We start from the raw sequence: 16603 nt of genomic DNA on the forward strand, positions 1-16603 counted from the left end.
GCCTTGGAGAACGGGGAATAGCAGGCATCCCGGGTGCTCCCCAGTGGGTCAGAGGTCCTTACTGGGCAGCCGCCCATCCGGACGGAACTGCCTCCCCCGAAGTCCCCGGGGGCACCAAGGGGCACAGCCTCCCCCCAACTTCCATCTAGGCCTTGGTCCTTCCGCGCGCTGCTCAGAGGGCTGCGTCACTCGCAGGGCCTGCCCACCCCTTCCTGGCCGCGGCGCCTGGCCCTCCTCGCCACAGCCGGTGCCCAGGGCCGGGCCGGCCCCACCTCCTTACCATGGTTCCGATGCTGTAGGTCGCCGCAGGGCCGATGGTGTGGTGGTAAGGGTCAGCGGCTGCATAGACCCTGCCGTAACTAGGGAGACGGGCGCAGGGAGGGAGGCTGGTGAGCGGCGGGCGAGTCTCCCCCTGCCGCCAGACATCTCGGGAGTGTCCTCCAGGGCGACCCACCCACCAGCCAGCCCTGCCCCCCGCCCCTGCATGACCTCCCCAGCCTTTCTGCCCGTTTAGAACGAAGCGTCCAGAACGCGGCTGGCCACCATCTCACGTCTCCCAGTGTCCACTGACCCTGACAAGGGGCCGCACAGAAGGTAAAAGGGGCCCTCCCAGAGCTGCGGTGGAGGAAAGCTCGAGCCCCAGAATAAGGGCAGGGTGCTGCGGAGAGGCTCAGGGCAGGACCAGAGGACGTGGGGACAGGCAGGGAGGTCACCACAAAGTGTCTTGTGGCCCCTTGACCTTCCTCTCATTCTGTTCAGTGCGTGTGTGAAATGCCAGCTTCTTGCAGGGCAGGCTGGGCCCGCCGTGCACCCCATAAACCCCCATGTGAGATGGTGTGGGTCCATGGGTGCCCCTGGGTGGCAGGGACAGGTGGCCATCAGGCCAGAGCCCAGCACGTGCCCGGTGGGAGGACTCTGTGCCCGTGTGCCAGGCCAGGCCACCCCTGGGACAGCCCCTGCATCCCGCCCTCCTGACCCAGAGCTAACCCCACCCCTGGCCTCTGCAGCTGGCCAGGGGGCTGGCAGCTCTCTAATGGCCACACCGTCCCCCTGGTGTCACTACACTGTACCACGCCCCCCGGCAAGGAGGGCACGCTCCTTGAGCGGGGTCAGAGGGGCATCTGGGGGCAGAAGTGGGGCCTCCTAACTCTCCTGCTTACGGGAAGTCGGCGGGGGCGCCTCCAGCACTTGGGGAGGGGGTCAGGCCTCCAGGGCTGGGAGTCAGAGGAGAACTGAACTGGGGTTGGGGTTCACGGCCTCCCCCAGCCATGCCAGTAGGAAGTTGACTGAAGAAATAGGGGGCTCGAGGGCTCAGGGGACTCAGACATGCTCCCCTCCGTCCAAGTCCAGACCCTGTGCCACCAGGCCCCAGGCCTGGGCCGTGGGGAAGTCTTCCTGTCTATTGAGCCCACCCGCCCTGCCCAGGGCCCCATGGTCCTACTGTCCCTCTTCACCCCGATCGCTGTCCCAGCCATACCTGTCGCTGTAGGCTGCTGCGGCCGCTGCAGGCTGAGCGTATCTGTAGGCTGCATAGCCCCCCTGCAGGGGAAGGGGGAGGGAGAGACAGCACAGGGACTTAGTGGTGCGGACACATCTTCCAACCTTTGTCGAGGCCCCGAGAGCCCCGGCCGGCGCAGGCCTGCGCGCACCTAGCTTCTGGTCTACCGGAGGTCTACAGCCCGCAAACATTGGTCCGGTTCGAGGGCAGGGAGTGGGCACAGGTTCAACACACACCGGTGGGCCCCAGTGATATGTCTGGCTGTGTTTGTGGTTCTGACTCATGACCAGTGCCCAGAGACCTGCCACCAGCCCAGTGAACCCCTGAATTTGATGCCGGGGGCGCCGAGAACCCATGAGTGACTCCGGGTGCCCTCCTGGGTCCTGGGAAGGGTCGAGGGCAGACTCAGATCACGTCTTGACCCTGGCACAAAGGGACTGTTGAATTATGGGCAACTGCTCAGACAACGTGGGTGCCCACGGGGGCTCAGTGACCCCAGTGTGGTTAGGGAAACAGGAGAGCCACCCCTGTCCCCATCACCCAGTGTCATGTGGACCGGAGAAGATGTGGGCACAGACAGCCCAGGCTCAGCTATGCCGAGGTCCCCAGGGACCCCGTGTCCTGGGCACTCTCATCCTCCCGGGTTCCAAGGATGGGGGGATGGGTGGGGGAGGGGAAGACCCTGGAAATCAGCGGAAGGCCTGGACCGCTGTCCCCGCACCCAGCCCCCAGCCCCCCGGGGTGCACTCACATAAATCTCAGCACCGTAAAAGCCGTCCTGATACACGACCCTGGAAGCAAACGGACAAGAGAGTGGTGGGAACGCTGGAGAGGTGGGGTAGGCCGGCTCCGGTGTCTGCGGAGGGAGGGGGCAGGGTGCCAGCCCTGCCCATGGGACTGGCATTTTAACAAGCGTTTGCTCCAGTGCCCTGTTTTGGTATAACAATAGAGTAACACCCTTGCTGGTCAGCTCCGTTCTCCCACAAAGCCATGGGCCCCTCGGCCCATGTTGCTTACCCTCCCCCCACCCCACCCCAGCCCAGGCAGCTGCACCCCGAATCCAGGCAGAGGGCACTGGGCCCAGGGGAATGGACCAGAGAGAGCTTAGAGCAGGCCCTCGCTGAGCTCAAGGGCCAACCATGACCCCATCCAATCATCCAGCAAGGTGCTGGGGCTCTAAATGTCCCCCAAATGCCAGCGGCCCTTGGTTCCCATGGCAGGATGGGGCTGGGGTACGATATGGGGGTGACTGTAGTGTGAAGGTCTGGGGGTTCCCGCAGCACCCCGCAGTTCTGGAAAGGCTGCCTCGCCCCTCTGGCTGCCCAAGGCCTCCCTCCCCGCACCCCCTGGGCCGTTCTCCATGCCTCCCTCCCGGTGCGTCCCCAGGTACTCACGCTCCGTAAGTTGGGATGGGGGGCGGGGGCGGCGCAGCCCGAAACGTATTATACACGGCCCGGCCCCGACCCCGTAGGTGCGCGCCCCTGTAGGCAACGGCTGTGCCCGTGGTGGGGTAGGGAAACCCCGTCACTGCAGGAAAGGGGGCCAGAGAAGAGGCGGTGAGAGGAAAGGCCCAGAGACAGTGCGGGCAGGCCAAAGGGTCCGCCGGGGGCGGCCACACCTGGCCCCGCCCAGCCACACCTGCGCGACCACGCCCCAGCCCGCGCGCCGGCCACGCCTCCCGCCCGGCCACGCCCTCTGGCCACGCCCCCACCGGCCCGGAACGACGGCTCCAGCCTGTACCTGCATAGAATTCAGGCCCGTAGACGGCGCCTACCACGGGGTTCAGCTTCCAGCCTGGAAGAGAAGCAAAACAGCCGCAGTCACCGTCTCCCCATTCTCTCCCCACCTCACACCGTCCCGGGGCCTCCCACGTAGGGCGGGGCCTCTGCAGACGCCTGGCTGGACCCCTCCTTCTGCAGGCAGGGCGAGCAGAGGGCACGCGGCCCCTCTCGGGATGCTGCAGCCTGACCGGGTCTGACCTTCTGCTCCCTAAATGCCAGGGACCAAGTCACTCCTGACCCATCTGTCTTTGTGACTCCACCCCTCCCCACCAAGCCTGCCCGGGGCCCCAGCCCTGCAGCTCGGAGTCTGCAGTCTCTGCCGGCATTAGGAAGGGACATCTGCAGGCCCACAGCCGGGATGAGGGCTTTGGCGGCGCCCCTGCTTCAGCACAAGACAGAGCCCAGGCATCCGAGCACTGTCCCCTTAGGAGGCCTGGCTGCTTTCGGGGCAGGGTCCTCGCAGCCGTGAGGGGCGGGGCTTCTGCCGCAGCCTCCTCCCACCTCCTGCCCCGCAGCTTCTGCCCTGGGGCGGAGCTCCTTCCCCACTGCTGTCCTGTCCTGGCCATCCCCAGAGCAGCCAGTGGAAAGGCTTCCTGGGGAGGAAAGGGCCTTAGGACTCGAGGTAATGATAAAGACGACTGACATTTCCTGAGACCCTCACGCTGGTCTAAACCCAGCCAAGGAGGTGGGTGTCACCCCCCCCCCCTTTTACGGATGAGCAAGTGGAGGCTCAGGGAGGTGCAGCAGCTTCACAGCCCAGAGCTGGCAAGTGGCAGAGCCAGACCCAAACCATACCCACACTCCTGGCCATTTCCCAGCCCCCAGCTGTCGTCTTCGCCTGCTGCTTCTCCCCGTCCGCGGGGGGCTGGGCTCAGGCCCCTGGCTTGGGGCCCTGGGCTTCTGGGCCAGTCTTCCTCTCCCACCAGTGACGAGGTGCAGGAGTGCAGCCTGCTTCCATCTGAGGCCCCCAGGGGTGGAGGCCGGCCGGCTTTGAGGGCTCTCTGGCCCCAGGTGCTAGCTCAGACAGCACGGGCTGGGGATGTATACTTGACCGAGCCCAGCCCCCTGGCCCTACCAGTGTATCTGGTCTGATGTTTGCAGGAGGCCCTGAAGGCTCAGTTCCATTTCCCTCTTGACTTTGTGAGGAGGGACAAAAGGGACTGAGCCCACTGGCCAGCTAGCGAGACACCTCTGGAGAGTGTGGCAAAGAGCGAGACCAGGCCACTGGTGTCAGACTCTACCTGTGGGCCTCATACCCAGATTCTAACATCCCTGTTGGGCGTCTGGCTGGAAGGCATTGAGGACGGATGTCCGCGACCACGCTCCTCCTGGGGTCCCGTTTTCCACTCTCCAGGGCCCTGTGGGCCGCCTTCCCTCCCTGGTCACCATCACCTGACCAGCGTACATGTCTGTGTCTGAACGTTACTGCTGAGAATCTGGAACTTTCTCTAAATCCCCGATCAGGAGGGAAAAAAGGTTTTATGTCCAGTCCCACAAACCGAGTCTTCTTAGTAAAAACCCATGACGGAGCAGAGTCCCGGAGCAATGGCCCGAGGCCACCTCCTCCCGGCTGCAACCCAGTGGTTGCTCTGGGTCCATTCCTGAAGGTGGAACTTCTCTTGAGATGGCCCCGGCATGTCCACCCACTGATTCTCGAATCCGGGGCTTCTGTCTGTCACTGCTCCCGGGAGCCTCTGTCACTGCTGCCAGTTCCATTTCACTGTGCGGGACTCCAGATGAAGAGGTGGCAGGAGACCCTCCTGGGTGGCTCCTTTGTTTCTTCTGTAAATGGTCTTAACACCTGGTCAAACCTGGTGAGCTCGAGGCAGACACTTCTGCTCCCCTCCCCCTCAACTGACGAACTTCTGAGTGTTCTGGAGTGTTCCAGCCACACGCCTGGGTCACCAGAGCCCGCACGCTGGGCTCCACTGTCCGCCACAGAGAACCCCGGGCCCGGCCCACTGCGGCCCTCATCTTTCTTGCTCAGGCCGGTGAGGAGGCGTCTGTGGGGCTGGGACCGGGTCCGTGGGGAGCACGCGGCCGTTCTTGCCGGGCGAGCCTTGCTGCTCCCTCCCGTGCCCAACCTGCACCAGGAATGCGGTCGCTCAGGGCTGGACTCCGTTCGGAATTCGTGCTTCCTGACATCCTTAGGCTCTCCCAGAGAGCCGGGCGGGGGGGGGGGGGGTGGCTCTTGGGTAAAGCAGGCGTCCGGCTCCCAGTGATCGTCCTGACCCTCTAAACACGTCCGTCGACTGCTCTGCCTTCCTGAGCCAGCACACAACAGGAGCTCGGGACCCTGGCTAAGCCAGGTACCCCCAGAGTTTTAGGAAAACGTGAGCTTTCATAGTCCTTGGGATGGGAGCCAAAATAATCTAGTCTAAATGCGGACCCTGTCGTGCTCCAGGAGGGCCCATGGGGAGGGCCTGCTGGTGGGTCACATGGTGGATCCCCCCCAGTGTCCTGCCCCTTGCTGGCCTGTCACCCGAGTCACACAGGGACAGGAGGGCGGGGGGCTGAGAAGCCAAGGCGCCCACCCGCAGGGAGGCTCATCCTGACTGAGCAGGGCCGCCGTCGCCCCGCACGGGGACAAACTCAAACAGGCCCCGAACATTGCCGGCTGCGCTCCAGCCTGTAAGCCATCTGCATTGCTGGTCGGAGCCAAGACACGCAGGGACCGAGGGCCACCCCCCCACCCGGCCTCCGCGGTTCTGTCTTCGAGGAGGATGGGGTACCTTGGCTCAGGCCCTGGGTGTGCAAGGCGGACCGCTCAGCTGAAGTGCATCACAGACCCTGAGGCTCCCATGGGGGCCTTGACCTTCCAGGGTCTGCAGGGCAGGGGGAGGGAACTGCCCTAATCTTCACTTTCACTGAGTATGCAGGGCCTCTAGCCCAGGCACCCCTCACTGCTTAGAAACTAAGTAATGATCCAGGAAGCGGCCACCACACCCACGGTGCCCGAAGCCTGTCCACGTGGGTGCGCTGCGGGCTTGGGAAGGCCCAGGCGTCCTGCCAACTCTGTGGGTGGGGTGGGCGGCCCCAGCCCTCCTCCAATCCAGCCCCTGCTGACGCGGCAGAGCTGGGACACGAGGGGACACTCAGCATCCAGGGAGGGGGGCCTCTAGCGGCCGAGGCCCCTGCAGGGCCTGTGTCTGGGCCCACGGCCCCTGCGGCCTCCCCGAGGTCCTGGGCCCCTTACCGTTGGTGTAGGGGTTCGCAGTCTTCTTATTGGTCATGACGCGGGCTGTGGCGTTGTTGACCTGCCCAGAGAGAAGGGGGACAAGGTGAGCGTGAGGGAGACTTAGCCTTCCCGTAGGCCTCTGGCCAACCCGGTCCTGTCTGGCACTGCTTCTGCACGGCAGTCGCTGCTGTCCGCCTGGCACCCAGCCCTGGCCTGCCCTCCTCCCGGGCCTCCGCTCTCCACTGTGCTGCCCCCCGCTCCAGGGAGCCTTGGCCACCACTGCTCCCAGCCCTCAGCTCAGGCACCGTGTCCGGCCACTGATTCTTGTCCTTCATGTCCTGCTCCCACAGACCAGGCCCAGTCTCTCTCGGACAACCCAAGGCCACTGGAGATCTGCCTGGGGGACTCTCCACAAAGTGCTCTCAGCCTCACCGACCGGCCCTGAGACATTCTGTGCCCTTGTTGGCTGCTGAGGCCTTCCAAGTCCTGGGCACCCCTCTCGTGGGGGTAGCGCGCCATTCCTGAAGCCAGCAGAGAGCGCTGATGGGACCCCTCGGGAGCAAGGCCAGTGGGAGAGGAGGGGGTGGGTGCCACGGGGGTGTGTCCTATCCCGGGGCTAAGACCCTCCCCCTAGAGATGCAGACTGGGGTGTAGAAAGCCGAGGGGGAAGCCCTCTGTGGGAGGAAGTAGAGAACCGGGCAGGCGGTGGAACCCGAGAAAGGAGTCTGGGCCATTCTGTGTCCCCCACGTCCAGTGTGAGCCCCTGGACCTCAGGCTGCGTCCCCAGGTGCCCACCGGCCATGGCCACTGGCTGAGGTCAGTGCCTGTAGTACCCCCTCTGCTTCCAGAAACCCTCCCCTCAGGCCTTTCCGCTTCTCTTCCCGTGGACTCTGCACCTGCTGCGGACCCTCTCCTCTCTGGCCACTTCCTGCTGCCCTGCCTGCCCAGGAGCCCAGCTGCTTGACACCCAGAGCCACAGCACTGGGGCGGGGGGCACAGGCAGCCCACCAGAAAAGGGGCAGGGGGCCTGAGTGGGGGTCCCTGGCCTCATCTCTCTGCTGCTTCTCTGGGCTAGTCCCTTCCTGGCAGCTGGGGAAGGTGAGGTTGGAGGTGGGGGGGCCCGTCGGCTCCCTGCTGGGAGGGCTCAGGGGCATTAACAGCACCCCCCAACCAGGGGACAGATGGAGCTGGCTCAGTCCTTGGAGCGGCCCAGCCTCAGACATGATTTCCGGGGCTCCTCCCGGGGTCTGGCTGGTGCTCATAGTTGGGGGGCCTCCGCCAGAAAGCAGAGATGGGAGCCCTTGGGTGGACCCCCGAGGGGTGCCAGGACAGGGGCCGGGCCCTGCCTCCCTGCTCCGGGGACCCTGGTCTGGCTCTCCGCAGGGCGGCTGCGGGGCGGGGGAGGGGCACCTGGGCGACAGCGGCGGTTCTCAAGGGCACGCCCTGCGCAGCGCACTTATCTGAGCACCTCAATTTTCCGTCCCTCTACGATCGTCCCATTCAGCTTCTCCCGGGCTCGGTCAGCGTCTGAGCTAGTTTCAAAAGTTACAAACCCAAAACCCTGTGAGCGGAGAAGGACAGGCACGGAGAGAAAAGGATGAGAGGAAGGAAGACACAGGAGGAGTGGGGGGGGGCGGGGCAGAGGGGGGTGGGGGGCGGGGCAGTGGGGGGTGGGGGGCGGGGCAGAGGGGGTGGGGGGCGGGGCAGTGGGGGGTGGGGGGCGGGGCAGTGGGGGGTGGGGGGGCAGGGCAGAGGGGGGTGGGGGGCGGGGCAGTGGGGGGTGGGGGGCGGGGCGTGGGGGGCGGGGAAGAGGGGGTGGGGGGCGGGGCAGTGGGGGGTGGGGGGCGGGGCAGAGGGGGGTGGGGGCGGGGCAGTGGGGGGTGGGGGGCGGGGCAGTGGGGGGTGGGGGGCGGGGGGGGAGAGAGAGAGAGAGAGAGAGAGAGAGGGACTGAGTCAGGTGAGTTGAAGGAGAGGTCGGCAGCCCAGAGGCCTGCCCTGGTGCTACCGGCAGGATGCCCAGGAAGGGTAGGGCCCCAGGCGGGGGCAGCTGTGGGCCTGACCCGAGCCCGGCCTGCACCGACGGCCTGGCACCTCCCGGAGGACAGGCCAAAGCTCCAAGAGAGATGCTAACCTGGGCCAGAGACCAGGACGGTCACCCTGATGCCCCCTGCGGGGCAAGGTGGGGCGGGGGGCGGGGTGGTCAGGACCTCCGGGGGGGGGGGCAGCCCCATCCCTCTTCCCCCCAGGAGCCTGCATGGGGGGGGAAGTCTTCCCTTGCCTGTGCAAGGAGCAGGATTTGTCCGTGCCAGGCCCCCTCCCGCTGCCCACCCTGCAGCCGCGCCCCCAAGCCTCCAGCTCTGGGCAGGCCAGCGGCCCCCCCCAGGAGGAGCGGCTGGGCAGGTGAGGGCCCGGACCAAGGGGCCCAGGGCTCCGGGCGCAGACAGAATGGTCCTGGCAGCTCGGAGAGAGAGAGAGAGACATCGCCGCGGCGGCGACAACCCAGACGGCGGGGCGGGGCGGGGCGGGGCGGAGGAGCGGGGAGTACAAGCACCCGTGTAGCTCAGGGGTCCTCGGGCGCGAAGCTCTCCAGGAAGGAAACGCACATTTCACAGGTTAGCCTGGCGGGACCTACAGCCGGCGCGGGAATGGTGGCGGCCTCTGGGCGGCACCCACCTTGGAGCCCCGCTCGTTAAAAATGATCTCCACGTCTAAAATTTTTCCGAATTGCTGCAGAGACAGAGAGGGGGCGGGGAGACAGGGGAGGGTGGGTTAAGAGCGCCCCGGCCGCGCGCCTGCTGCCCGGGAGACCCTCACCGGCTGCCCGGGTCTGGCCCCTGCCCTGCTCCACCAGCCCCTGCAGGGAAGGGGCCGGGCTCCTGGTGGGGCGGGGTCTGGGGTCAGGAGATCCCTCCCGAGTTCTCTGTGGAGAGAACTTCCCCTCCCTAAAGGCCAGGTGAGGGCTGAGGACTGGGGGAAGGGGCAGCCTTCCCCAAGTACCTCCCCTCCCCTGCCCCGTTCCTGATGGCCACCTCTAATTCACACTAAAGGGTAAAGGGCTAAGGCCAGGTCCTTCCCAAACGGCTGGGTACCGCGAGGGGAGCAGGTAGCCCCGGGAGAGACAAAGTGCTGTGGAGAGACCCCGTCCCTCTAGAGCTTGTGCTGTCTGGGGCTGGGCTGTGTGGGGTACAGAACCACACCGACCCCAAACCCCTCTACCGATCTAGGATGTGCCAGCCAGGCAGGCACAGATGCTGTGGTGGGCCCCTTCCTGCCCCATCGCTGGCCCTGGACCCCCAGGAGAAGCTCTGGCTCCCTCACAGTCATGGGAAACGAAATCCCCAAAACCGGGTCCCCAGGGGCCTGTCCTGCGGCCTCCAGTGTGTGTAACTGATGGGTGTCCCCGACATTCCACAACGCTGGGAGCCGGTGTCTAAAGGAACAGGGACACGACACAGAGCGACATAGCAGTGAATCCCGACTCTGACGGAGACCAGAACGAGGAGGATGGCGCCTGTCCCGGTGTGGGGACGGGCTGAGCGGACGCCCCGGTGTGGGGACGAGTGGACAGCCCGGTGCAGGGATGGGGTGAGCTCTGGTGTGGGGACAGGTGAGCAGACGCCAGTCGGTGCCCATTGTATGGGGACAGGTGATGGGATACGGACTGAGGGTCCCGGTCCAGGTGAGCTCTGTAAGGCAGCAGCCTGGTCCAGGCCAAGATGAGCCAAATCCTGATGATTCCCGATTTCACCGGCCCCTCACTGTCTCGAAGCCCCATGTGCCGTGGGGTCCGGTCTCCAAGAAGGGCGGTGGCTATTTGGGACGCAGTGTGGGTGCTGGGTCCGTCCCGGGGCCACCCTCAGGGCACCTCCCCTTTGACGAATCCCATCTGGGAAGTGGTGGCGTGAAGGCAGGGCTGGGGCTCAGGGACCAAAGCCCGCCTAGCGTGTGGCAGGGGTGAGGGCGGGCACTGTGCCGGCCACGGGGAAGAGGTTTTGGGGTGAGGGACCCAACGCGGGCCAGGTGCATGAGGCTTCCATGGCCACGCGGTTCTCAGACAAATGGCCCGGCCGCTGCCCGCCGACCCGCCCGCGGGCACCTAGTGAGCCCGGCACCTGCGGGGCGCTCAGCTCAAGCCACAGCACGGAAGGCCCGCCCTGTGCGTTCTCACAGCCAGGCTGGCTTCCCGCGGTCGGAGCACCTGCCCAGAGCCCCGCGGTCACAGGCCCGGAGCGACAAAGTGCTCGGCCCTCAGCACGCGGGAGAGGCAGGGGCTGGGCTGAGGCCAGGAGGCTGAGCTGCCCGTCCAGGTGCCTTCGGAGGGCACGGGGTTCCTGGAGCCCTGGGTAAGCCCCTGGGACTGCAGAGTCATCACCGACCCGGCACTGGCCTCAGCCCGCGGGGTCCCTACGAGGCCCGGAGCACAGGCCGAGCGCGTGGGGGCGTGTTCCGGCCGCTGCTGCTCCGTGAGCTTAGGTCCTCCCTCCTCCCGTCTATCCCGCCGGCTCGGGTCAGGGCAGGGCTGGCCCTGGGAGGCAGGGGGGACCCGGGGTCGGGGGATGAAGGGGCCGCACACACTCACCCCGAACATTTGCCGCAGGTCGGGGTCCCTGAACCGGAAGGGGATGTTGGAGACGTGCAGCCGCTTGGGCTGCTGCTTCTCTGTGGGGTCGGAGGGGTGGAGTGGCTGGCTGTCCGTCTGGGCCGCCTCGTCTGTCTGCTGCGGGCAGAGGACCCGGGCTGTGAGCTGCCCCTCTCAGCGCCCACCCCGCAGGGAGGGGAGGGTCTAGAGGCCGGAACCCCCAACCTCCTGGGTGTCCCCATCCTGGTGCTGGGGCGGACGGCTTTCCCGGCATGCTGCCTCAGCATCAGAGCTCCCGCCGCCAGGCCTCTGCGCGGGCTGCGCCGGCCGCCAACGCAGGACAAGGCCTCCGGGGATGGGGGTGTCTCCACTCCCCTCTCCCGGCTCTGCCCTGTCTGCAGGGCTGGGACCTGAAGGGTCCCTCAGCTTCACCGTCAAAGTCAGGGTTGGCCCTTTGCCGGACACAGCCTGCATTCAGGGAGCACGGACAGGGACCCTCCCGGTTTCCAAGACCTGATGAGGAGGTGCAGAGGCTTCAGGGCCCAGGCACGCATGCCTGTGTGTCTGTCTGCGGCCACCCCGGGCTGCCTCTCCCTCCTCCCCGCTGCTGCTCGGCACCTGCCGGCGTGGCTGCTCTTCCAGGGCACGGGACAGCCCAAGTTCAGCCCGTTGGTGCCCTTCCCCATCGGGGACCCGAGCATTAGGGTCGGAAAGACTCGGGGCTCAGGAAACAAAGCTACCACGGGGCAAGGACCTCTCACCCTGTAGCGCCTGTGAGGACGAGGCGGCCGGATGGCCTCCTCGGTGGCCTTCTGTAAGGACGGGCCACCCGCTCACGGCCCGGCTGGCCGTCAGCCTGGTTCAGTCCCCGCTGAGCCGCCACGCCACAGGCACACAGCGGGCGCTCTGTCAACGGCACCCTGAGATGGCCCGCTCGGCTCACTGGGACCTGGTGCTAGACCTTCCCGGGGACACAGCAACGCTGCCCACCGCCAGCCCCGAGGCGCATTCTGACTCATGGCCAGTCAGAGCACGAGGGTTGGCGAGCGGCCCTCAGCCAGGGACAGGCAAGGCGGGTGCACAGGTGGCCCAGCACCTGTTCCTGGGGCTCCTCCACTCTGTCCCCGTGTCCCTGGGGGGCTAGCGGCCTGAGAACACGCCTGTCCCTGCTCCTTGCTCGCCTGCCCCAGTCCCCACTTCTCTGTCACGGCTCTCTCGGGCTCTCGTTCCTGGCCCTCTGCTTGCGCTTGGAGCCTTGTCTGCTTCTGGGAAGGCAGGACCTTGGCTGGGACTCGAGGGGTGTCCTGGCTCCAGCACGACTACCTTGAGCATCTCTGACACGCCTGGAGAGAGCAGGGGCCGGAGCGTCCCCGAGACCCATGCTGGAGTTTGTACAAGGGAAAGTGCTGGCGGCCACGGCCTCCTGCAGGGCCGGAGAAGTGCCGGCAGCGGACCGGCAGTGGAGAGACGCTCAGACACCGCTTCCCATGCGTCTCTGAGCACCGCTGCTTCGCATAAGCCACTTTTTGGTGGGTTTCCTTGTGGTCCAGCAAAGCAGCGCTGACGGATACAACAGGCCTCCCAGAGTCAGGTGAGGGGGGCAGGGCCAGGCCACTGGGCCCGAGGCCTCCTCCAAGCCGAGGAAACGGAGCCCAAGGGCCTGCCAGTGGCAGGAGGTCTGTCTGTGCTCTCCCGAGGGGCTGCCCTCATTGGTCAACCTGTTCATCCTTTCTGGAAGGAGGGGGCCACCCCCTACTGCGATGCCCAGCCAGGAGGCCTCCGGTCAGGCTCTGGGCAGCAGGGGCCAGAGGTGAGGGGCGCGGACGCCATCAGCTCCCAGGCTGCCGGGAGAGGCCGAGCACCTGCTCCCAGGTCCCTCACACTCAGCTCTGCGCTCCCACGTTGCAAGCAGCACACGGCGCGCGATCCCCAGCGCGGCTGGAAGCCACCGTCCTCTTGTTCACCCGGGGCGTGCGTGACCTGTCCCAGCGGGGTGGCCACCCCCTGAGGGGCGGGCCTGGTCCAGACGCGTGTGTGTGCTCGGTGCCCTCCTACCGGGCTGCCGAGTGATGTGCGTCCACGGCGGGGCTGGAGGGGAGGCAGCGCCCGGGCCCGGGGGTCACCAACCACCCCTAGGAGGCTATCGCACCTTCCACGGAGGAACCGCTGTCAGTGGCCTTGGGGTGCCTCAGGGACCTCCCGAGGGCGACTCCTGCCAAGCCAGGGACCTGGGCATTCCCGACCGGCCCCTCTGCTCCCCGCTGTCTCCCTCCCTTGGCCCTGTTCATCCCTGCAGAGAGCAGACTGGTGCGAGACCTCCTCCCAGAGGAAGCAGAACCCACCGTGTGTGGCTCTTCCTGTGTCGTGGTCAGGGTGGGCAGCACCCTCTGTCACCAGGCCCCCCCCCCCCCCCCCCGTGCATCTCACACAGCCGGGCCCTCTGTGGCTCCTGGGTACAGGTGACTCAAGAAGGCGCCCTGAATTGGGGAATTCGGCCAGAGAGGGGCATGTAATGCTGGCCGCGGCCAGCAGAGGGCAGAAGTCAGCTCGGCCAGCGGCATCCAGAGCAGCGGGGGAGCCCTTGGCAAGGGGGTGTCTGGGGCCCCCCCAGGCCTCCCTTCTGCCTTGGGCCCACTGTGAGTCTCCATGTCCAGACCCACCTCCCTCAGCTCCAGACCCTCTGCAGAAGACTTGGAGGGGAACCACCTGAGGGCAAGAGGGGTGGGGAATGGGGTGTTGGGGGTCCTGTGGGATGAATCATGAGTGGGGCCAGAGCACAAGCAAGGAAGGAGCTCCCTCGCCCCCCCCAGGGCACACGAACGGGTTTGGTGTTGAATCATAACAACCCCGGTGTTAGCAGCCTGGCCGGGTGAGAGGGGCAGGCGTCCACCCCCCCCACCCCCACCCCACGCGGCCTTTCCCTGGGACTAACTAGCCTTGCCCTTCCTCTCTCTCCTTTAAAGCAACCTCTGCCCCCCGTGCTCAGGGCAGGGAAAAAGAAAACAATAGTGCCCCACCCCCACTGGCCTCAGTCACCCCTCCCCTCCCCCAGCTGGCCACAGGAGCTTTGCTTCTGTGTCCTTCTCCTTGTCCCTGTCACCCTAGCCATCACATCCCCCCATGCTCCCCATTCAAGGCCAGGAGCTGACCCCGCGTGGACCAGGGTCCAGATGTGCCCAGGGCAACCCCACTGTTGGAGGAGCCTACAGCCCCCACACCGCGGCCTCCCTGAGCTCACTCAGCACAGGGAGAGGCCAGAAGAGCCCTGGGCAGGGTCCGGAGGGTCCGGCGGGGGGACTGGCAGCAGGACGCCTCATCGCTGGACGGAGCCAAGGCTTGCGATGCGACATAAGAAGAAACGACTCCTGGAAACGTTTCTCTGCAGCCCCTCACCCCTGCTCCCCCAGAGGCTCCTGGGGACTCACGTAAGGACTGTCCACTGCTCCCCAGACACGGCTCAGCCCTGCTGGGGGGCTGGTGGGTCTGGGAGAGGTCATCTCCACTTGTGGCCTGAGCCGTTGCTTTGTGACTATGCTTCCGTCATAACGGGCAGCCCCTTCCTCAGCACAGCTGTGTCCTCCCACTTTGGACTCTGGACGTCAGACTAAGAGCCCCCTGCGGCCACACGCTGACTGAGGGTGTCGTCGGCTTGCCCCTGGCCAGGGTGGTGGTGGCGGCACAGGGCTGGTCTCACCCGTGGAGGCAGGGGGTGGGTAGGGGAGGGCTGGGGGGACCCATCAGCCTCTGCACCTCACACTCCGCCCCAGCCCCCCACTTTCCCTCTGCTGACGGCTCCCGGAGCCACGTGCAAAGGGGGCCGAAGGCCGAAGCGCCCGCTAGCCAGGGAGGGGACAGCCCAGGGGACAGGCCCTGGGAGGCTCACTGCGCAGAGGGCGAGGCGGACAATGGGAGTAGTTTCTGAGTGCGGAAGCCCCTCCGGCTGTCCCAGGATTCAGGGAGCACAGGGGTGGGGGGAGCACCTGCAGGGGGCCTGTGTGACCTTGAGGTGAGCACTCTGGGAAGGCGGCCCCCAGCTGGTACCCCAGGCCGCGCAGAGTAGCAGGAGGGACCCCGGTCCCTCAGCAGCCCCTGTCCTGCACAGCACCCTGTGCCGCTTCTGCAGAGACACCGCGATGACCAGCAGAATCCACATTTGGGAGAGAGCAGATCTGGACAGAGGCCGTAGTCCGCACTGCCCGCTGCCCTGTACTCCCTTGTCCAGACTCCAGGGTGCCCTGTACCCCGCCTCTGGACCCCGAGATGGGTGAGGAGGACCCAGGGGAGGCTTCAGTGAGCGGAGGCATCTTCACGCGAGGATGGGACAGACGTGGGGCAGCTGACAGAGCGCGGAGGTGCTGAGCTTTTAGCTGGGAGCACTGGGCAGGGCCTTTGGGAAGAAGGTGGCTACTGGCATCTTCGGGCAGGCTGGGGTGCCCTTGCCCTCTCCAGCTCCTCCCGAGGCAGGACGCCGCTGCTTGTGTAAACATCCAGGCTCCGCGCCGCCGTCCAGCGGGGCTGTCTCTGCCTGGGTGTCTTGACGACCTCTGCGTCCCCAGCAGCCACACCATCTGGCCTCGGGACATGTCCAGGAACAGTCTCTCCTCTGTATCCCCAGATGGAAGACCCCCAGACCCTGACCCCTTCCAGGACTTGAAGAGACCTGGGCTGGAAAAAGGAAGGTCAAGGCGGCCCCACTGGCCAGGCTTGGGATGCTCTCGGGCCCGCGCTTTCCTCGGGAGGCGCCTGGCTCCAGAAGTGAGACCCCCACCTCTCAGCAGGACCGAATCCTTTCCGGGACTCCTGAGCCCCCTCCAGGGCCCATATTCTGTCACGGGCAGGGAGGCCGCGACTGGCCCCTTGTTGGCTTTCACGTCCCTGACGGGTGGGCTGTGGTGGCCGCCGCAGGGCAGGGCCAGTGCTGTCTTCCCCGTGCCCCCCTGTGCCGGCTCAGTGAGGCGCACAGCAGGGTCCCCACAACCGTGGGCCGAGTGAGGGTGCTCCTGGCGGCCCGGCCGCACGTGGCGCTCCGGTGTCAGGGAGGCCTCCCGGCCCGTTCCTGGGGTGCAGGCATTCGCTCTCGGTCCCCGTCCGTGCCCCTGCCGGTCTGACCCCCTGGTCTCCTGCGCTCCAGCCAGGCGAATCCCGGGCCTCGCCCTTTGCTCGTGAGGAGGCCATGTCATGGGAAGTCGGGCGGATACAGACTGTTCACCAGGGCCCACCGGAAGGAGACCGTCCACCAGCCGGGACGCGGTCACGCTGAGCCCCTCTGGCTCTGCTCTGAGCACACCCACGTTGCGGGTTTGAGGAAGCAGAAGCAGAGCGGCCCCAAAGGAATGGATGGTTTGGCTTCCAGGTCGATGGCCCAGAACACTGGGTGGCGGGGGCTGTCCACAGGTCTAGACACCCCGCATGGGGACGCGGGGAGTGGAGACGTCTCATGCAGCTGTGGCACTCCACTCAGGGCGGAAGGGCACGGGCTGGGTCCCACACGAATGTCTCCACCCCAGTGGGCAGCGCGGGCGCTACGGTCCACACCGGGAGGGTGGGCGGTATCTGGGTCCACATGG

At 66.4% G+C, this 16603-nt stretch overlaps 1 protein-coding gene across 14 annotated transcripts in view; it reads right to left on the reverse strand.

Annotated features, from left to right (window-relative positions):
- RBFOX3 (RNA binding fox-1 homolog 3) overlaps positions 1 to 16603 on the reverse strand; it is a 397113-nt gene that overhangs the window by 4163 nt on the left and 376347 nt on the right. For 10 of the 14 annotated variants that reach the window (XM_032320550.1, XM_032320543.1, XM_032320549.1 and 7 more), the window contains 9 exons: positions 11037 to 11174; positions 9131 to 9184; positions 7926 to 8018; positions 6476 to 6536; positions 3239 to 3292; positions 2893 to 3025; positions 2250 to 2427; positions 1478 to 1539; positions 281 to 359 (listed from right to left, as the gene is read on the reverse strand). In XM_032320550.1, the coding sequence (XP_032176441.1) occupies positions 281 to 359; positions 1478 to 1539; positions 2250 to 2427; positions 2893 to 3025; positions 3239 to 3292; positions 6476 to 6536; positions 7926 to 8018; positions 9131 to 9184; positions 11037 to 11174 (852 nt within the window). The remainder of the gene's footprint in view (positions 1 to 280; positions 360 to 1477; positions 1540 to 2249; positions 2428 to 2892; positions 3026 to 3238; positions 3293 to 6475; positions 6537 to 7925; positions 8019 to 9130; positions 9185 to 11036; positions 11175 to 16603) is intronic. The other 4 variants (XM_032320553.1, XM_032320551.1, XM_032320542.1 and 1 more) reach the window with 4 other exon arrangements.

The sequence above is a fragment of the Mustela erminea genome, chromosome 18 (assembly GCF_009829155.1).
Source record: "Mustela erminea isolate mMusErm1 chromosome 18, mMusErm1.Pri, whole genome shotgun sequence".
NCBI lineage: Eukaryota > Metazoa > Chordata > Mammalia > Carnivora > Mustelidae > Mustela > Mustela erminea.